This window comes from Rhipicephalus microplus, chromosome X (assembly GCF_043290135.1).
Source record: "Rhipicephalus microplus isolate Deutch F79 chromosome X, USDA_Rmic, whole genome shotgun sequence".
Taxonomy (NCBI): Eukaryota; Metazoa; Arthropoda; class Arachnida; order Ixodida; family Ixodidae; genus Rhipicephalus; species Rhipicephalus microplus.
In genome coordinates this window covers 395,298,280-395,320,862 of record NC_134710.1, presented here as the reverse complement: position 1 = coordinate 395,320,862, position 22,583 = coordinate 395,298,280, and the positions used below count along the sequence as shown (strand labels likewise).

The following is a 22,583-nucleotide window of genomic DNA, read 5'->3' as shown; positions in this document are numbered from 1 at the left end:
ATGCCACTTAACTGTGCACAGGCTGCCACATTAGTCGTGCTTACGACGCCTCCTAAGCACAACTTCCTCCATGAAGGGGGAGGGAGTGAAGATGCAAGGTGGGAGACATGGTGCAATGATAAAAAAAATCCAGCAGCAATAAAATTGCTTGCACGAGCATGGCACATGTGCGCGCAATTTTATTGCAGCGGCACTTTTTCTATATGTTCAGGTAAAAAAAACGAGCAAGCCGGTGCAGCCAGGAATTAAAGTTTCTCAACACTACAGACTGGTGCACACCGGCTCGCGCGACCATTTGCGACTGGTCGCGAACAGTCGCGAACGGTCGCAAACGGTCGAAAAGCGACTGCTTTGGCTAGTCACTTCAGACTGGTGCACACCGGCGGCTAGCAGCGGTCGCGCGACCATTCGTGACTGGCGACCACAAAGCGACTGATGTTCACACTGGCAGAGGCTGCATGCGAGCGACTGGAAGTCGCAAAACCGGATAGTCACGTCCGGATCTCGTTATCAGCGTGAACTCTGGAGACCGGCACCGATCAGCTGATTTCCGAGAGTCGTACGTATTCAGAAACGGTCCTTGAATTTAACTTGACTTGCCACAGCATACAATGCAGCACAAACACGCCTCGAACGTGGTGTCCTAAGTCGTTGCCAAGGCATGAAGCACAAACGCGTTCCAAACGCGCTGCATTGAAGGCGGTGACAAGTCAAGTTCAAGACAAAAAAACGTTTCTGAATACGGGGAAAAGATAGTGCACAACTTATTTTCTATTTACATTGATGCTGTTTAGCTCTTTGCAAATGCTGCAACGTAAATTCAACACTTTGCTCAAGCTGCTGCACACCGCCATCTCCATATGTATTCCGTGGTGGCCATGATACTTCAGACGCAGAGAACGAAGTGAGCACTTGAACAGGACTCGCTTGGATAAAGCTCAGCTTGCTTCTTCGTGGCGAAGTCAGCGGGTCATGCTCCCGCGGCGTGAAAGACGACTCTAAAACATCTCGGGCATTTTAATGTCATGACCTTATAACTTAAGTTTTTATTTATATTTGAGCTTGCTGCAAACCTTTGCACATGACAGTACATGGCTGCTACTGTTAGATACCACATCAAAATAACAAATATATTGTTTTTATATAACGCAGCACATTGATAGAGTACGCGGGTTTATGTCTGGAGAATAAGACTCAATTACCGCGAAGCATACATCGTACTAGGTATTGTCATGGACCTAACAAATGCATTTCGCAGTGACGAGGGCATTCTCGTCTTCTGTCGTCTGCTCCACGTCATAAACTTGGGTAACGAGCTTAATTCTTTTGTTAGATTCTCTTCTAGGAAGTGCTTGTCCAGCTCAGAGATCTTTATGAAGCCACACTGCAGGTCGTACATTGTGATGTGAATCAAACGCACACCCCGCTCTCTGCACGAGCACGTAGGCGAGCGGCAGCGCATTGGCGAGAAGGAAAAACGCGCGATATGCATCTCTGATTTCTACTTTTCTACCAAAGGTGGCGGTGCCTGTCCAGAGTCGCAGCGCCACCGTGCGTTGCTTTGGCTTCCTATACCATAAATTATTGTTTGCAGAGATACAGCGTGTGTAAAACCGATCACTAGAGCAGCACAAGACCGGGCGAGGAATTGACTCTTATAGGAGATGAAGATATGGTGTCACGCAGATTGTGCTCGTACATAAGCAGTCAGTTATGGATATAAGCCACCGACTCGTCCCGCCGCAAGCTTCTGTCGAGGCGCACGCCTGGTGGTGTGAGCACAAACAACCAGACTCCAGCGTCATTGACGGGAGGGGGGGGGGGGGTAAGCTCGAGAAACGCTGCAGTTGATGTGGACCATGTTTGCTGGCGGGGGGTGCACTCTGATCGGAGAGCCAACTCCACACACGTACGTATATATATCTCGACTGAGAGACTCGACACCGCGATAGAGGTGTTCCAGCGGCCAGGAGAGACGCAGTTGAAGAGCTTTGGATAGCCGGTCGCCGTGCGACACCGTTCCGGACGCTGCATTCGAAATCCATCTGGCGCTGTCAGTGTGCGCGCACAGCACACGGGTCGCATTTTGATGCAATTCGCCCGATGGCACCGCCCCTCTCAGGGCGCGCAACTTTTAGCACCGCCGTGCTACTACCACTACTGAGAAGGGGGAGACATGCCAGGCCGCACACTGTGCCTTATTGTGCAAGAGAACCACGTGCTTGAAACCGCGTCGAAAGCAACGCCGGGGCACCGGCGGGGAAGCAATGCAGGCTGCCAGCGGAGCACATAACAAGCGCGCTCGGCGATGTTTGGCGTCCGCCGCAGGTCGCCTCGATTGCGCAGTCAGAGCACGGCGCGACTTTTGATTCCGTTCGGCCGCTCACAGCTGATGTTCTGTGCGGATTAATCATGCGGTGTGCGCACGCCACCGTGGATCTGTAATTGCGACATGTGAAGCCCGTCCCCTCCCTTCCCTCCACGCCGAGACAAGCAAGGACCAACGTGACACTCGCGACACATCGCTGGCTACGGCCGTATTATGAACGCATCACAACCGTGCTGACAGGTGACCGCAGCAACGCTGTAACGGGTGCAGCACCTTTCATCCACTATAGATTATCACCTGCTATTAGTCCAGTGGCTAGCAAAAAGGCTTCAAGATTGCCTAATATTCTGTAGGACACATTCACTTCGCTGTGCGTTCACTTCGTCTTTGCCGCGTTTATGTACCTTAGAAAATAAAAACATCGGCATTCACGTGGTACGATATGCACAGTAAAATAGCCACATCGGGACTGTGTTTTCATTTTAGACAGCATCGTAGACAGACTACGCTGACACCATATTTTAGCATTTTAGGAACACCAAAGTGCAAGCAAGCAGCCGAAAGTTCGAACGACGAAACGCATTATATCACGAGTTTTTTTAAAGCCTTTTGCGAAGTGGAATGTGGGGGGAGGGGGGGGGGAAGCTGTTTACAAGTCGAAACAAATAAATTCCCTTTTCTGAAGATTTTGCAATTTTAATTATTACACTCACTCAATCACTCCGCTTATAATCCGGGAGTTATTCAGTCGTCTAGAGAGTCAGGTTAATTAGTCAGAGCCAAGTCGATCAGTCATTCAGTCAGTATAAGGCCCCCACTTTATTTGGCCACTCAAAGTTGTATTAGCCGCACAGCGATCTCTTGTCCCCCATTAGGAAACCCTGTCTCGTTAGCGCGGCGCATTGCTACCGTAACAGGAATCGTGAGCGAGGTATCTTCCGTTCTGACTGCCGCAGATACAGGTTGTCCTATGAAGCGGGGAGGAAACTGCGCTTATATCCTTGGGCGTTTCGCTCGCGCAGTTCTCGGGGGAGTCTCAGCGAGGATAGATGACAGAGAAAGACGTGCTCGGAATGTCGCCGACTTTTGGCCTGGCCGGGATGATTGGCAGCCGAGGCCGTGAGCCAGCGATGCACTACGGCGGTGGCTGCCGACTCTCATTCCGCATGCAGATTGGAGATGCAGCGATCGGGCGGCGCACGACAACTCTATTGGCGTCACTCTCTTGGCGCCTGCAGGCGGGCGTGTCTTGCGGGCCGAACGACGACGAAAACGGGCGCGTATGCAAGGCATACGTCTCTGTCATTGGCTGTGGCTGCGGCGAGGACGCCATCCTCGCGACTCCGAAGCCACGAGTAAACCAGAAGACACCCTACGTCTTGTCTCAATGGTTATGGTGTTTTTGGGCTATACTTTAAGGGGCCACGAACCACCCCTCAGGCTAGGTGAGAAAACCTGTCTTGCGGAAAGGAGACACCGCTATGAAACGCTCCGCAAAATCTTGTCGTCTTGCGAGGCAAGCAGAGTTTAGAAGAAGAGCGCCAAGTTGCCATTTTGTCAGGCAATGCTCTTTTCACACAGTGTTGATCTCCGTGCTCCCTCTGTTCGGAGCTGCTCGTGCCTGTTTCTTGACGTCGAACAGCTGAGAGCATGCTATTCAAGAATAGCCGACATAAATACAAAGCGTTCTTTGGATCGGAATCACTTCTTCCCACGAGGGCTGCCACGCGCCGCCACCACACTCCATAGCCCGCGAACATTTCACTGTAAAGAGGAAGAGGGGAACAAGAAAAATGTTGAGAAGAGGGAAAAAGGCAACTTGTGCAGCCCTAATTTCGCGGTGAGCCACACTCGCGCACAGGAATTACGGTGGGGGAGGGTGATCGCGTTTAATCCCACGCGCTCATGGTCAGGACAAGCACCGACGAAACTTCTTTCCTTAGTGCCGTCTCATTTATAGCACACTCTTCGAGGCGAGAAAACAAAAATATAGCTTGGAGCACGCTAATTTCTGTAACTACCCTCTTTCTTGAAGAATGTGAGTACCTGATTACTGAGGCAATTAACTCTGATGCCGAGGTTGTTTGATGGTTACTCGAAAAATGGTTCAAGACTAATGGGATCGACAAGTCGTGGACTTCATTTCCCACAGCGGTGGGTCGGGGATGGCGGTATTTTGATGATGGTAAAACAAGAAAACGAAGAAAACGCTGGTACACTGATACACTGCGACTTAAGTGCGCTGTGAAGGGGACTGACAGCCACCTAAATAGGTACGCCTTTTTCTTTATCAGCCAGTAGCTTACAATTAACAATAGTTTGAGGAGTCTTGCAACTCAAAATCTCGATACGAGTGTGAGGCACGGCGTGGTGGGGTGATCCGGGTCAAGTTTGGACACCAAGGTTCCTTAAACTCCTCGTAGGAAAATGTGCACAGGTGTCAAAGCCTCTAGACTCCTTCAACATGCAGCCGCCACGACCACGAATTTCAACACACGACCGTGACCTAAGCCTCCTAAGTTACGAACGAGGCTGTCGCAAGGATACCTGTCATCAGGTCGTCCGAGAAATATTTTCCCGCGAAATTATTCATGTGCTGTCAATACAATGTTTATGAATTCTTGAATTTTACGCGAACGTTAGTATGTGAATGCGACACCTATTCTATTGCAGCTATAATTGGACACAGGTAAGTGACAACATTAATGAATGAATGAATGAATGAATAGATGAAGATATGAATGAATGATTGAATCATTGAATTCGAATGAAGCTTATAAAAGAGCATGGTCTGATTTCTTTTGCAGATGGTACTTTGAATAACAATTGGATGCGAATCTCACACAAATTTTAGACTCAAGCCTTCTGCATTGCTGGCATACTCACCAAAGCATTCGCTCCCATGATGGAAATTATTGTTTTCTTTAATAAGCATACTCTGCTGTTTTTCCTCATGTCAACCTCGTTTCTATCCAAACAAACTAATTAACAGCCACATTCCAAGGTAATAAACTAATGTAGCTGTTTAAACAAAACCCTCCTACATTTAGCACACATTGTTGTTCATCTATTGTACTGTTCAGGTTCTTTCACATCGAGATGGCTTGATCGTGACAGAATTTCCAAAGACCAGGAACCGAGGCTACAAAGTTCGCACGGTATTTTGATGATTAACTAACAATTACCGTTGGTCATATTTATAGCGTCATGATTTATTAGTTTCTACACTTATTTAGTCATGACACCTTACAGAGCCTAATACGCATTTAGTGAGGATGGTAGGCACAAAGAAATGTAGGAGCAAAGTACATCAATAAATAAAGAGAAGCAAATGAAAATAAAAAGTGTACAGTGAAATTAATAAAAAAAGTGCATACATCATGGCAATTTTACACACACACACACACACACAAATATATATATATATATATATATATATATATATATATATATATATATATATATATATATATATATATATATATATATATATATATATATATATATATATATATATAGTCAAGTAGATCCTCCGTGAGCGGTCACAATGTATTTAGACGTTTCAGCCTAGAGTCTGGCCTTTATCAGGATATATATATATATATATATATGTACCGATGTTCAGACAGCGAAGCCGGATATCCTAATCCATATGAGCAATAAATTATCGTAAATCACACACACTAGCAGAAAGAATGAATGCAGAAAGATCTCGCGGATAAAGATTTTATGCTACTTCAAATAATGTTCATGCAACTGATCAAGAAATGCTTTATGGCAACTACTGATGCAATATTGTCGGGAATATCATTCTATAAAACAGTGGTCAGGGGAAGGTCTGATGAATTGAAAGCATTAGTTCGTTCTCTTATACGTTGATGCTGTACTTATTATGTAAGCACGGTGACGTGAGAGAGGGCACTCCAATGGTAAAGAGGATGGCATGATTACATGATTACATGGAGACATTTATGAAATAGAGATAAAGCAGCAATGGAAAGACGCACATGTTGCACAAAAACTCACAAAGACGCACAATATAATGGCACAAGCGGTATGTCATGTTTGATCTGCGTTGTGCTAGAGTTAGACGTAATGAGACAAGTGGTTTTATTTTTTTGTACCGACTCAAACTTGTTAGTTAGGTAAACTTGATGAGGAGACAATGGTGATGACGCATATTCTAAATTAGGACGCAGAATGGTTTCTTTAGCGAGTATATAGTCTTAGATTGCTAGGTGAGTTCGGCATGTTTCGGCACCGTATGTAAGTGACCTGATAGCCTTGGCAGCAATGATGTTGATATGCATGTCCTATAAAAACTTATGCTTGAGGTGAATGGTAAATATTTGTACGATTATGTCTTTGATATTACTATGGTATTTATCAAGTATGAGAAATTAGTATTGATTAGCTGTCAGCTAAAAGTAGTGATCTTGCATTTAGTAGAGTTAATTAGTTTAATCTGCTATCTTTCACATCACTTAGTAATTATTGCGAGTCAATATGAAGGTCGAAATTATCTTTAGGGAATTTATTTGAATAGTATATGATATAATCATCAGAGAAAAGACTGAGGTTTGAACATATGCCAGTAGTGAATCATTAGTGTTTAGTAGTAATAGCAAAGGGCCAAGAACACTGCCCTGAAGTGCACTGTATGTTATGCCAAAGAGGGAAAAGGTGACACTGTTTGTTAGTGTGAACTGTTAATGGAAAAAAAAAGTTACGAAGACATGATAATGGTAAAAAATCCAGGCACAGAGATGATTTCAACAGTACACGCGAGTGCGCAACACAATTAAGTGCTTTCGCAAAATTAAAGAAAAATACAGTTGGTTTGAAGATTATCGTTCATGCTAGAGTGTGTCAGTTGTGAATTCCAGTGGCTGCGTATCACATGACAATCCTTTTCTTAAACCGTGTCGCTAATAATTACAGCATATCTACAGAATGAATGATGAATAGTGGGGCGAGGCGTCTGTCCATCCATTCGTTCGTGTGTCCGTCCATTTGTGCATGCGTCCATGCGTCCGATTGCGTTAGAGAATGCAGACGGTGCGTGGGTGACACCGATGAGACCTGAGCCAAGAAAGCCGAGCGCAAGCGTCTTCAACACACCCGCCGCTGTGCTTCATCGATGCCCCACCAATGATCCACCACATACGGCGACTATCCAGCAGACTGAGAGAGGCACTCGTTTTCCGCGTACCCAGACACAGCCCGCGCAGCAACCAATTGAAGAGGAGCGGTACAGCGCCCTCTAAAATATACTCACTCAACTGCAGTTTGTATGTACTTCTAAGAGATAGCGCCGTATAATATACAGTTTGGGAGATACTGCCTTCTTTTTTTTCTCGTCTCTTCTCTCGGTTACGGGTGACGCATGACAATGTTAGATAAGAAAGAGCTTCGCCCCTAAAAAAGAAGTATTGTATTAAAGCTGAGCGTAAATACTAGAGGCGATTATGCGTAATGTGTTTACTGTGTTTACAGCAAATGCAAGTTAGCGATGGGGTCAGTAGTTTTGTGGAGAGTTTTTACTGCCATATTTTAAAACTGGAATGACGTTCGCCAACTTCAAACAGTACAAAGACCGACGATTTTTAGTGCAGAAAAAGATACCAAAGGAATTTAGGTGATATTATGACTCTGTTTTTTTATTATTTTAGAGTTAATGTTGTCCACTCCAGCACAGGTTGATATTTTGAGATTTCCTCAAACATTATCGACACCTTCATCGAAGACATCAAGTGCACTCATACACTAATAACCATGGCCAGGAAGAATAGATATATTATAAGGATCTGTTCATCACAAATATAGAAGAGAAATATCTGTTACAAGCATGCAGGCATTCCCTATCAATAAGTGGCTGTTGATGGTCATCATTCAATTAACTGTAAGTACTTTAGCCATTGGGAAACTTAACACACCAGAAATTCTTATGAAAAGGTTTGAAAAGAGAAGGAAAATTTTCAGAAAAGTGTTTTTTAAGTTCGAATAGAGCAACAGTACCATTTGAAGCATTCGCTTTACGTTCTTCTAGCATATGAAGTCAGTGCCAGCTTAGCTTTTCTATGCACAGGCTTTTTTTATGATCATGGTTAAGAGGTTCGTAAAACAACAGATTAACTGTATCAATGCAAACGAACACCGCGGAGACGTAAAGGTGCACTTAAATCGTTAGATTGTTTTTAAAAACAACCAGTTCTATTCAACTGTCCTATCAAAAAACAAAAGCAGAAATGTCTCAATGAAATAATCGTTAAGTGGATTATTGCTATTTCTATAATTAGCTCGGTTGTAATCGCTGATTTGAGTGGTAGTGTTACCCTGAAATGCGAGAGGAATGGTAAATTGTAATTAGAGAAATTTATGATCACTAGAACTGTCAATGTATAGAACATCCCCAATCGATTCGGGTAATATAGCAACAAACGAGATCTAGAATAATAGTAACATGACTTGGCTGAGTAAATAAAACAAAAAGTCAGAGAGGTTTTTGAGCTTTGTTACGTTCTGGCAGGAATATGGCAATCGATACCAATCTATTTGCGGAATGTTAACGTCACGAACCAGGAAAAGGATGTCGCTGGAATATTTTCGAATGGCCGAATTAATGGAACTTCGAAGTTGGTTGGTGAGGGCACTAGGTTGTGTTGAAATGCTGCGGACGGTAGCATGCACCAGCCAGTGTCTTCATTGTCACTGTAGTACAGGCGGCCCACTCTATATCAATGTAGGAGTCCGTATTCAGTTTAAACGCCACTCATCTATTTTTCGGATAGCTATAACAAGATCATTGCTTTATTAAGCGGTGTGGTAATTTTATATAGGCTATACTTATTCCTGGTGAAAATTTCATTTTTCATTACATTTGAAAGAATCCAGGTTTCCGTAAGCGCAACAATATTGCTATCAGCATCTTCCAAGAAGGAACGCAGATTATCACCTTTATGAAGAAGGCTACGAATAATAGTAAAAACATGAATATTGTAAGAATTCATTGTAACCGAGAACGATCACTGCAGCGAACGTATCGATGAGAAACCACTGCGTTTTTTCGCAGGTTCCGATTCCATACTGCTCCCGGCTCAGGAGCAACTCCTCACCATCACTTCTCCGAATATTGCCAATGGTGACGTGCTTATCACCCCTTCCAGCCACTGTCTAGCTTGTGGCGTTGTACTCCCCTCCAGTTTGGTGCGGTTCTAAGTCAGTGCTGCAATAATCCTTGGCCAGAACCTTACCCTGGATTCTGTCCCCTTACCCAAAGGTTCTGCAGTGTCGTGTTATGCGGATACCCAACCGGTATCTTTGGTCTCTCTTGACGCTTTGCCAGCTCAGCCACAACAGGGCCAGTCTGTTACTTCCTCCTCCTTTGCTCCCGGGATAAATCCTGACCTTTCTGCTCCTCAATGTGAGGCGTTACTAAATTTGCTAACGGAACACCAGGCCTTCTTCGACGCCAATGCTTCGGCGCTAGGACAAACCACAGGTGCGCATCATCACATCGACACTGAAGGTCAGACTCTTGTACGCCGTCGTCCCTACCCAGTCTCCTTGGCCGAGCGCAAAAACATCGAGGAGAACATGACCGATATGCTCAATAGAAACATCATACGACCCTCTGGTAGCTCTTGGTCATCACCCGTTGTGTTGGCACAAAAGAAGGATGGAATGGTACGATTTTTTGTTCATTACCGCGCGCTCAACAAGATTGCCAAAAAGGATGTATATCCGGTGCCCCGTATAGATGATGCACTTGACTTGTTGCAAGGTGCCCAATACTTCTCCACCCTTGACCTTCGGTCCGGATAATGGCGAATTCCAATGGACGAAGCAGACAAAGGAAAGACCGCCTTTTCTACGCCGGACGGTTTTTACGAGTTTAACGTATTGCCATTCAGCCTATGTAATGCCCCCGCCACATTTGAAAGGATGATCGACATTGTTCGTCGTGGCCTCAAGTGGAAAAAAAAAAGTGAAAAACTTCTCTTTGCTACCTTGATGATGTCGTCGTGTTTTTTCCCACTTTTGCTGATCATCTTCAACGCCCAGATGAAGTGCTCACATGCCTCTCCAACGCTGGACTTCAACTAAACACAAAGAAGTGCCATTTTGGTAACACAGCTATAAATGTTCTGGGACATCTCGTTAGCAAAGATACCATCCGGCCCGATCCGGACAAAATTTACGCAGTACTCAATTTTCCGCGCCCCTTTCATTCCTAAGAACTACGCAGTTTCCTTGGGCTCGCACCGTACTTTCACCGCTTCATTTGCAACCTTGCCACCAGTGCTGCTCCTCTCCACAAGCTCCTTGCTAGTACCGGTACCTTCGATTGGAATGATTAGTGCGAAGCCTCATTGCAAGAACTCAAGCGCGCACTGACATGCCCTCCGGTGCTTTGTTATTTCTATTACAAGGCACCATGTTATTACACACTGATGCTTGCGGACAAGGAATCGGCGCCGTACTCCTTCAGCGCGAATATGCGTTTCGCGAGAAAGTTGTCGCGTAGGCAAGCCGTACTCTGACCTCTGCAGAAAAGAGGTACTCAATAACCAAACAAGAGTGCTTGGCTGTTGTGTCGTCAAAAAAAAAATTTTGTCCGTATCTACATGGTCGACATTTTACTGTTGTGACAGACCACCATGCCCTTTGCTGGTTGTTGACAAATAAAAACTTATCGGGGTGACTTGGCCACTGCATTCTCCGGTTACAATCATAAGACTTCGACGTCATCTACAAGGCCAGAATACAACACCAAGATGACGACGCTTTGTCACGATGCCCTGCCGCAGTTTTTGGCGCACGTCACATCCCCTTGTCAAATTGGCTATGCGGAGAACACCTCGTCGATATCATCCATTTCGAATTCTCTACCTTCATCCACCCGTTCTTCCGTACTTACCACTCACCAGGGAGCCGATTCTTTTTGTACGGACCTCATCGGTTGGCTTACCGGTGCTTCGTCTTCCCAAAAGCTAGGCTCCGTAAACAACACCGACTATTCAAGTTGGAAGACTATGTGCTCTATCGATGATTTTCCACCCGGAAGGCCATCGATGGGTTCCCGTCGTACCACGCGCACTATGCACTGAAGTTCTGCGTGCTTCACATGACGACCCGACGTCAGTCCACTTTGGTTACTACAAAACCTACGAGAGCATGCGCAGTCGATTCTTCTGGCCAGGTCTTTCCGCGATGGTAGCTAAGTATATTACTTTGTGCGCACTTGCCAACACCGAAGCTAGCCAAGAAGATCGCAAACGTCGTTACGATGCCACTCACCGCATCGTTCTCTACCGCCCTGGTGACAATGCACTTCTGTGGACTCCTGCACGAACACCTGGCTTATTCGAGAAGCTTGAGTTACGCTATCTTGGCCCCTAAATATTTGTCGAACACAGCTCACCGGTGAACTACCGTGTCACACGTGTTCATGCCCCCACATGACCAACGCTGCCGCAGGACAGAGATTGTGCACGTTTCGCGTTTCAAGCCCTAGCGTATGCGTTCCACAGCGTAATTCGCGGCCATGCTGGCCGCTTTTATCAACGGGGGAAATCAGTGTAAGAATTCATTGGACTTAATCTTCCTCATCTGTAAAAACCATCATCAGTCTTCACGTCGTTCCTCTTCGTCCTCGGTGCCATCTTGCTGGTGCTTGAATAAAGCGTCAGCTGAACCGTGGTATTTCATTATACTGATCGACAACTAGAGTGGCTGGATCTAGGTATTGCCCTAGTTAATTTTTATTTCACTAGATATCTAGCAGATGCTATAACAGTGTCTGTCGGACTTTCATAAACACAGTTTTGTTTAGCAATCTGCAGTTTATCCAATACCAGCTGGCCATTTTTATTCTCAACCTTTGCAAGTTCAAGTAGCTTTCACCTTGCTAACCCGATATCCACAGAAAAGTCATCTCTAACAAAACAGGTCCAGCCTTTATGCTTGCGAGAATTTCCTGCTTGTCTTTGAAGAATGAATGTTCAGTACGATAAGTCTGTGGTCATTCACGGCAAACTTCCTTTGTTTATAAAGGCACTCAAACTGGTTCTCACTGAATGTAACGTCCATTTGTTAGCAGCAGAAGGTGATAATTTTCCGCTCAGAATCATCTTTTTTTTTTTAATTTCTCATCATCCTCAAGCACATAGAAAAGCAAGTTATGCCACCGGGATCTTTTCTCAGCGTCGTCACATCTTTCTGTAACCTCATTCAGTTTCGCTGCCAGATCACACAAGGAAGAATCAAGGCTACTGAGCTTATGTAAGTTATGTGACTCTACAGTGTTTGCCAGCATCGAAACACAGGCAGATATCTGCGTACTTGCCATAACTGTAAGATGTTTATTATTTTGATCCTCTTCAGCTCCTTAGGTCTGACCAGACTCGAGCATACGCATTGTATCTAATACCAATGAAATCACACCATCCTGCGTTGTCTGCAAAGAAGCTGGACCAGAATTTGTCCCTATTCATCACCGGCCATTAACAGCGGCAAAGACAAAGCAGCGGAACACCGTCACGACACTGACCAAACGAAGTGCCTCATCATAGCACATATTTGTTTGCGGTGGGCACGACTCCTAGGATAGGACCAGCAGCAATGTCTAGGTAACTAACCTGCGCCATCAGGATGAGTAAGTGTTGCATGTCTGTTGCGCTGTGGTGCTCAAATCGGCCGGTTGTACGGTAGCTTTTATATTCCAGGTCTGCTGCGACGAGGATTCTTGACGAAAAGCTTTGGTGCCTGACAGCAGCAATGATCCAACCAGTATGACGGTAGCCGGCAATGAAACACAGAAAGGCGGCAAGAGAAGCTCGTGACTATGCTAACGCTGGGCAGCCGTCCAGCGCAGCATGCCACAGAGGAGAGTAATCCGCACAATCATAACGGGTAAATGATGCATGTCTGATGCACCATGGGGCCCCATGTTCTCTCGTATACGGCGAACTCTAGAACTAAGACATCTATTTATTAGCGAATAGGAGGCCAGAATTTCTATTCGCGAAATTCTTTAATGCTGTAATTCTTCGTAAGTGAACGCTTCAGCCAATCGTGATGTTGAAGATATTACAAACGAAAGTGGTAAAAAATGACAAATAGTCATTAAGACCGAGATAACTTGTACACTCGGCTCAAGATGACGATAGGGAAAGCAGATATTGTAAGAGTCAAGATTTCCTGAACATAAAGAAGCTTTCATCGCAGCAAAAAGTATGACTATGTGTAACGTTTAAAATGACACATAGAGTATCACATGAAGCACGATTTCACAGCGATACGATACTGCTGTGCATGAGTGCAGTCACAGACTTTTATTTTATGTTTAATGGGCTTTCTAAACAACAGAAAAAAATTGCCACGCAACATGTACGTTGTCACATAAAAAAAGTCCTTTTGGAATGCACTCTACGACGGAGCCAAGCGCACTTGGCCCGATAGTGAACATTAAAAAATTATAATCGCACTTATTTAAATACCAAATTACGAACAATATAAAATATAGCTATACCAGCACCACATAACAGCAAACCATAAGTTGTGGTTTTCTGAACTTTCGATAAACTAATTATGTGACGCTCATCGAATTGCTACAAAAAATTCTGTGTTCTTGTACCGTGAAAAACTCTGTATATGGGCGTAGGTAGGTGTACCGATTGACGGTGGAAGCTTTCAACAAAAGATTGGCCATCGATAAACTGTGTACGCAGAGGTAAGAGCTTGCCGCGGCAGCTCACTAGAGAAAACACACCACCCCGACCGCTGTGGTGGAGAGTGCGCGACAATTGAACGAAAGAACAGGCTGGGCGTGTGAGCAAGAGAAGCAACTGCTATAGCAGTGTGGCAGGCGGCAGCGATTCAGAAGCAAGCGACAAAATCAATCCCCTCGAAGACTGTCCCTCGAGCCCCATTCTCTTGCCAGACAAGATCGAAGGGCTGAAACAACAAGACCTCAGGGTCGGCTCTGGCTCGTTCGATGGATCTCCGCGGCCAAGTGTTTGAGCGACCGCTCTGCGGTCACGGCAGTCTTCTTTGAAGAGCATCACCCCTCCTCCACTCTGTCCCGCCAGTGAGCACGCGCGCGCACGCTCAGGCCATTAGGCGACCTCGCGTGCGGCACGGCGCACGCACACACACACGGCGCGCCATCAAATCACTTGGGATAGCACGGCGCTTGCTAGAGCGCTTCAGGAGCGCCTAACGAGTCCTGACCACGGAAGCTGCTGTGGGGCACAACGCTAGCATGGCGGCGCAGTGGTAGGACGCTGTTGCCTTTCGTCAACACGGGCGGCAACAGAGAGCCCTAAGTGCCACGTCGTGTGCGAAGCGCGGGCGTCTGGGAGCTTTCCTCGCTTTGTGTCCGGGCGCTGCTTGCCAGCTTACGTTCGAGAGTTACGCGATCATTAGTTATGTGGATTCCTTGTTGCAGCTTTAGCGCAAGCAATGGTGGTTCCATGCAGCGCTGACGCTAAATGAAAAGCTACAGGAAAAGCCGCACACGTACGTGTCCCGCAAAAGGCATAGCCTCCTGAGGTGAAATGATTTTGCTAATTCTGCCGTTGAAAGGCCTGCTTGATGAATCGGTGAACTACGAGTGTACGCGAAACTCGCGAAGAATATGGATGCTGCATTAGCTAACGTTATAGTTTGATTTTGATTCTCTCCTCTATTTTTCATTTGTTGCACACTACCGCAATACGATCAAGGATTGAGCGGTTAAATATAAAGATTTTACATACTTCGCTCCGCTCTTTGTAAGAAACAACACAAATTAATGTCAGATATAACGATGAGAAAAGAAGGATCGACGCGAATAAGGGACTGCAACGGCAGTGTTGCTGCTCAACCATGATGTACTTGCCCAGACAAAAAAACGGGATGCTCCAGGGCTGCGTGGTGGTCCTCAAGGCACAACCAATAGCTTCATCTACCGCTCTTAATGATCTCTCTCTTTTTTTAAATCAAGGTGCTCTCTCCGCACTCTTTTGTGCGCAGGAAATTCCCTAATCAAAAACTTTTTTCCCCTGTACCTTCTCCACCTAATTCATTCGTTTACTTATCCTTCCGTCTCTTGCTAATTGTGGGGCTCTACTAGCGCAGGCTTAAATTACGTCATGTGTAAGTAACCCCAAAGCCTCTTTTCGTCTTTCGCCGACAACCAATAACTGGTGAGAAGCTCGCATTGGCAAACAACCTCGCGCATCTTATGACTCAACCAGGAGGACATCCTGCGCTGGTTTGAGGAGGTAGCAGTGTACTACATCGAATAGTCTCTCTTACTGGAACTTGAGTATAAAAAAACTTGCCTGATTTGGGGTAAGTCAATAGGTGACAGTTGTAATAAAAAAAAACACATGTAGTGCCTGAGCTCTTGCCATTGTTTCTTAGTCGGAAAATTGGACTCAATCAAAGCCATGGAAATCAGGCAGAAAGTGTAAATACTAGAACTCGTGCCACCTTGAGCCATAAAAGTACGTCTCAACGCGCCATAATTGTATGGTTGTTAACTATCAAGATTCACTGACGCTGTCATTGAGCAAGGTTTGGGTACTGGCTTGTTCTTGTTTCATTTCAAATGTGGCTATAGCACATGAAAGTCACCAGAAAGGCAGACCGACGAAGACGAGCGCTGACTTCCAACCAAAATTTTATTTTGACAAACAAGAATATTTCACAAAGTTACAGTACAGTAAAAAGCGCCTCAAAGCTCATGCTAGTTTTATGTCCTGGAAGGCGGTCCTTTTTATTACCACTCGACAGCAGTTCATTTTTGTTAGGGTGGCTATAATTGCAATGTGGGAAAACTGGCTGCTTCAAGCAGGACACCACACGCGATTCCGCTGTGGTGGCACTGTGGTTGGAGGTGCCGCCAGCTTGCTCTGTGGCAATGCGGTCATGTTGGGCATTGCTATAATTTCGGTAATGTTAGAACTTTATCAACATGCTCCTTAACCAGCAGTTTTAGAAATTATCAATACAGTCAAGTATCAATAAAGGATCGCAATATTAGAGCGGGGCTTTCCCCACTGTATAGTTAAAATAAACGAGACGCAATTCAAACCTCTATAATTCAACCATTCTTCGAGTAAGTGCTAATTTGTAGGTACCACCATTTGGTTCTTTCGTGAAGGCGGAATCATCTCCATCTTATTAAGATATCTCTGTTTGATTGATTCATATATGTGGGGTTTAACGTCCCAAAACCACCATATGATTATGAGAGACGCCGTAGAGGAGGGCTCCAGAAATTTCGACCACCTGGGGTTCTTTAACGTTCACACAAATCTGAGCACACGAGCCTAAACCATTTCCGCCTCCATCGCAAATGCAGTCGCCGCCGCCGGGATTTGGTCCCGCGACCTGCGGGTCAGCAGCTGAGTACCGCATAGGATATCTGTGTGCCTGCACGCATAAATCAGAGCAAAGTAGAAATGATTCTCAAGGGGTCACGTTCCTTGATGTTTTCTAACAACATACTCACGCCCCAAGATTTCATACATTGCAATCACTCGCACTTCTAATTGTACCTTGATAGTACGAGTTTGCTTGCCCGTTTGCTCTGGCAGCCCAATATGCTCCCGTTATCTTTTCGTCAGACTTTTAAGCTATACGGCAGTGTTTTCATACACATTATGTTGGCATTTTCGCAATACGTGCAGCCAAGTAGCACAATGCACTCAGTAGCTACATAGCTTCCAAGATAATACTCAAGGTGAGAACTTCTGGCTTGCTTTATATAGTCGATGACGTCAAATAATTAAAATAAAATAAACCAAGAGAATGAAACTTTAAACTCAATAAAGAAGTGTGATTTCAGGTGGCGATGACGCAATTTTTTAAAATATGAATGCGTTTGTCTAAAACCAGTTGCCTAGTTTTTAAAAGCACAACACACCTAATTGCTGTAGTTGTCCACGCTTGTCACATACGTACCAAGCCAAAGCCTATGCGCCACATGGACGGCTTCCGTACATACATTATTTAAATTATTGTGTTTACTGTAATTAAATTAATGTATGCCTGTAATCAAATTCTTGACATCTCGCCAAAATCTCTTGTAGAGTACTGTCGGCGCATGAGGTGACCCACTTCACAACTGCAGATACGTTTCTTTGTCGGCGTATATAATCGTTACACCTATTCGCGAATGCTCTGTACATCGAATGGCACACTGGGCACAAGAAACTGTCGCTGATTGTATGTTTTCCAGGCGTCTCTTCGCTCATGACCCTTAGCACAAGAAACTCAGAAAACCGCGTGAAAAGCCAACCAAGCTCACAAGCTTCCGCCTCAAGCAGCCCATAGTGCCGGCTCTCCCACACTATAGCAAGCAGCGCCTCCGACGGCCGCGCTATATCTCGGCCTATCGGATTGATTGATATGTGGGGTTTAACGTCCCAAAACCATTATATGATTATGAGAGACGCCGTAGTGGAGGGCTCCGGAAATTTAGACCACCTGGGGTTCTTTAACGTGCACCCAAATCTGAGCACACGGGCCTACAACATTTCCGCCTCCATCGGAAATGCAGCCGCCGCAGCCGGGATTCGAACCCGCGCCCTGCGGGTCAGCAGCCGAGTGCCTTAGCCACTAGACCACCGCGGCGGGGCTCGGCCTATCGGAGAGATCTAACTAGGGACACCTGTGGGCTAGGGGAACACGGCTGGCGTTTCACACCTCCACATTCTAGTCACCGTATTTTGTTAATGATACCTGCCCCCTCCCATCCTTACAATTGCTCTGATGTACTTCAGGCTAGTTTGTTGTGTCCGCACCTTTTTCTTATATTTGTCCACAACTTATTTAAACAGCATAGCTTCACATTTGCGAGCTTTCGCTGATGATGATAGAATTTACCAAGAGATTACGAAGGCTAATGAATTCTTAGTAGTTTGGAATGACCTTATCAGCAATTCGTAAAGCATGTGTCCAATAAGACTAAATTAAAAAAATATGTACATATTTGTGCCTTTCACTAAATTTTTTGTTACCTTAATAATAAGAAACCTGCGTCTACCATTCAATTTTTTCATACTTCTAAGTGTAACCATAAAGCCATACGTTTCTTGAAGGGCTCCTATAACCAACTAGATCACCGCACAGGACGGGTTTTCGGCCCGAGCTCGGCCTGGCACGACAACGCCATGCTCTGACCCGCTCGAGTCCGGCACTATTCCGGCCTGGTGTTTTCAAATATGGCCCGTATCCGGCATAGGCGCAAAAGGTTTGAGCCGAGCCCGGCCAGGAACATTTCAGCCAAATATGCCTTGAGCATACATGAGGCACGGCCCGATCTTAGATTACTGTAAAGATACCTGCCGCAAAGAAGATATTTTAAATAGAATATTTTGAGAACTTATTTCAGTGTCATGACTTCCACAGGTACTGTGTATATTTTTAGGTATTTTCCGCCCAACACAATTTTGCTAAATGAATGCATATCAATATAAACTATAACTGCAGTCACAGCTGGCTGGTTCACGTACTAAATTCTACGCATGCAGTCTTAGTTTTGCATTTCAAATATCGACTACAATATATAATACCCCTATGAAGTGGAAAAACTTTCTAATTTGAGTCTACAGAAATCGCGTGCGAGCTGTTGCTGTTGAGTAAAATTATCAAGTTCTTACGAAGTCGATTTATTGTTCAATCTAATGAAATAATAAATGTGCTCTAGGTGCTTCTGGGAGGAATACACCAGGCTGGACAGTGTTACATAAAGCTGTCGTGTCGTCTCCTCCGCTGGCACTGTCCCCAACGTACACTATGTTTTAATTTGCAAAACTGTTCTTTGACCCACCCTCTCTCTCTGAGTCACCGCCACCACAGTGCCATATATCTCTCAAAGTGAGCCAATAATTTGATTATTGGTATGTGCGTTTTGACGTCGCAAAACCACCATATTTTCGCCTCCATAGAAAATGCAGCTGCCACCGCCGGCGCCACCGCCGAGATTCGACCCCGCAAGCTGTGGGTCAGCAGCCGAGTACCTTAGCCACTAGACCACCGCGGCAAGGCCAAAGCCAGCCAAACACTTAGTGAACAAGCCGTCCTCGCGGTTCCCCGAGGATGCCTATCATGTCGTTTCGTGTAACAGCCTTCGATCTTTAAGAGTAATAAGGGCTTCGAAAACAGCTCTCTGTTAGATCGCGGAAGTGAGCGGCTTTAGCGATCTCCGTTGAACAGGGCATGTCGGGTGTCTGTAGCACGATCCCTCACAGGGACTGAAAACGCGAGAGTGTGTTGCCTAGTCATTGATGGCCGAAGGCCTCGGTGCAAGCATGTGAACGAAATCTGCATTTTTGGGGCTCGTGGTTGCGGTTGCAGGCTTGCCGATCACGGCAGCGACAATGAAAGAGAATGAGATGTGTGGCAGAAAAAAGAATTGGTGAATGTGGTAGGGAAATGAAGGTGAAAGGTAAAGAAGAAGCCAACTTTAAACAGCTGAACCCCCCCGAGCGGGTACGAGTAATATTTAAGGCGTCATCATCATCATCAACAACAGAGCGAGAGCATATTCTATAGCTTCAGTAGACTCATGAAGCATCAGCTTTTCCGTGGAAAAAATAAGTTGAATGATAGGTTCAAGCAATGAAGCCAAATAGCGTACACATGCCTTTATACTGATATATGTGACACCTGGGCCCAATATGGGACTTACTCAGGTCCGAGCCCGACACACGCCCGACGCTCACGGGCCCGGGCTCGGCCCAAGAATACCTTACTCGAGATTCAGCAATGCCTTGCCTGGCCCAGCCCATGCTTTTATGCTGGCTTGGGCCCGTGCAGTGCTTTATCTCTGAAATCTGCAGAAACACCTCCCAGTTCTTCATATATTTACATCCTAACTTGTGAAAGACAGCGACGGTTGTTGCACGTGCTTCAACCATAGTGTAAAATTTTTTGCCCTCTGCTCGAGTTACGTTCTAAAGATATGCTACTATAATTTCACCTATCCAACCAACATGCTGGAATCAAGCAAAAATTTAGCCATTAGCAGCACCTCACAAAATTACCATCGCAATGCGAACGTGAAAAATGTTGAGGATACCCCTTTTTTAGCAGCCGATGCGAGCTAGTGGTATTATTTTTGTTTAATCAGTGCACACATGGATCGGCACTAAGTGTTTGTATCCCGTAATGTAGATTACATGACCGATTTTTATTTGCGCGCATGCTTCCATGATAAAGCAGACATTTTAGCTTATATGCCGTTTCACGTGTCATCTCCTTACGAGCCACTTTTCTATGACATGGGAATGACACGAACGTAATAACAAACACTGCGTCGGCACCACCTAAATTCAAATTCCTTCAACGAATTATTGACTGACGTTTAGTTGTTGTACTTCTTACGCGTTCACTTTCAACCGTTGGTATTTTTCTGATGTGACGTTCAATACTGTGACCTCATAGCATAATAATTATAGCTATACTCGTATCAATATGCTGTACTAGCTATTACCAGATATCATTTCTTCGTTCTGTTATATTTCTAAATACTTTTCATTCTCTTCAGCACCGATAGTGTAACTGTATGCTGCGTTTTTTTTTTCGCCAAAATTTTCTGCTCTTCTTCGTGCTTCCACTCTTTGTTTTTATCTCTCTTTCTCTCTCTCTCTTTCTAACCCCCTGGCTATACGCCGGGCAAATCTGCGCAGGTGTTCATAGAGCGAATCCTAACGTGAAGGACAGGAAGAAGACGAAGAGAGCGAAGAGAGCATGTAGGTTATTTTTGATGATATTGTTCAGCCACACAGATATTTTACACCAAGCTGGAAAAGCTTCGCTGTTTTCGTAATTCAGCCTCCGACATTCAATCTATATTGCGGGTGTCTCTAACACTAACGCATGCCGCGAGAATATAAATGATGTTAACAGAAATCAATATGTTGATACATGATATAAGATGATTATAAAGAGATAAATATATTTGGATATTTTATAAAGGCAACCATGACTACCGTCAGCATTTATATATAACCTGCGTTTCGGAATAAGCGGCTGCCTTCAAGTGAATACACTGGAAGAAGAAGAAGATATGCTCTTGTGGACGCAGTTTGGCTTTCTTCCATGCCACGTTTCAGAAGCTCTGGACCCCATGAGCACGACGGGGTCAAGTACCGGTTCATGGTGATGGATACGACTGGAGAAGGCCTTCTGAAGGTTCTTGACCGGCAGGGCAAGAAGATTTGCTTGGAGACTCCCTTAGGCCTCGGCATCCTTGTGATCGATGTCTCGGAGGACGCCCACAGGTATGATTGGATGTAGTCTTATGGGAAGATGTCTAGCTTGCTACCTGGTTATGTGAAAGGCAATGAAGTCAAAGTGTATCTAATGGATTTTGTTTTGGATTGCCATTTAATGCAAAGCGGCCAACAAAAAGAGTACAAGGAAGAGCTCACGAACGCTCACAATAACACCATTCAGTTCAGGCGTCAGGCCACCCATGTAGGTGAACAGTCACAAAGGTGCAGCATGGAACTCCTAAACGAGACCTTGGTCCAGTGGCTTTTTTGCCGACTTCCATGGGAATACAACCTCAAGTACCCCGAGTGTGTCACTCATCAGGAGAGCCCAGTCTTGGAAGATACTCCGCTGATGTTGAGCAAGAACTTCCCCCATCAGGACATTCCTTGTGGCATAACAAATTTTCTGAAGTACGTTGCCTCCATCAAATTGGAGAACGCGCCAGACTACAAGCGGCTAAAGAGGATCTGAGAAAAGGGCGTCCATCTGTGTGATTTTAGGCGAGAGAGCAGGATGCCTTTCAATACACCAAAAACGCCGCGTTGCGACGCGTTCTCGCCGAAGAAGCCCGTGCTTCAAGAAATCCTAGCCAAGGACAGCATTTCTGAGACGGGATACGAGAACGTCGTGGAGGAGCCACCACCAGCCAAGGTCAGCAGCGACCACATGATGACCCTTCGAAAAAACGGCCATCGGTCACTTGCGGCAACCAAGCCCACCTCAGTGTTCAATTGCCTCTGCAAGATGAAGCCCGAACAAGTTGCAGGGAAGAAGACGGCGGTCTCATACTTCCCTGGAAAGACCAGCTAAAGAACCTAGTAAGAATGGCTCCAGTGATGACAGCAACAGCATGGGCCTGGACAACACCACACATGCTGGAGATGCTTTAGGTCAAGCAGGCTCTGTTGTCACAACACCAGGAGGATGTAATACCACCGGGTCGCAGTTGTCAAAACCATTCAATTATCCAGCACCTGAG

General features: G+C 45.4%; 1 protein-coding gene across 1 annotated transcript; it reads left to right on the top strand.

Moving 5' to 3' along the window:
• LOC142775432 (serine/threonine-protein kinase VRK1-like) lies at nt 1–22,075 on the top strand. The gene is made up of 3 exons (XM_075876825.1): nt 1–98; nt 21,442–21,609; nt 21,727–22,075. Exons 1-3 carry the CDS (start codon nt 1–3, stop codon nt 22,073–22,075), a joined length of 615 nt encoding a protein of 204 aa, XP_075732940.1.
• The last annotated feature ends 508 nt before the right edge of the window (nt 22,076–22,583 follow it).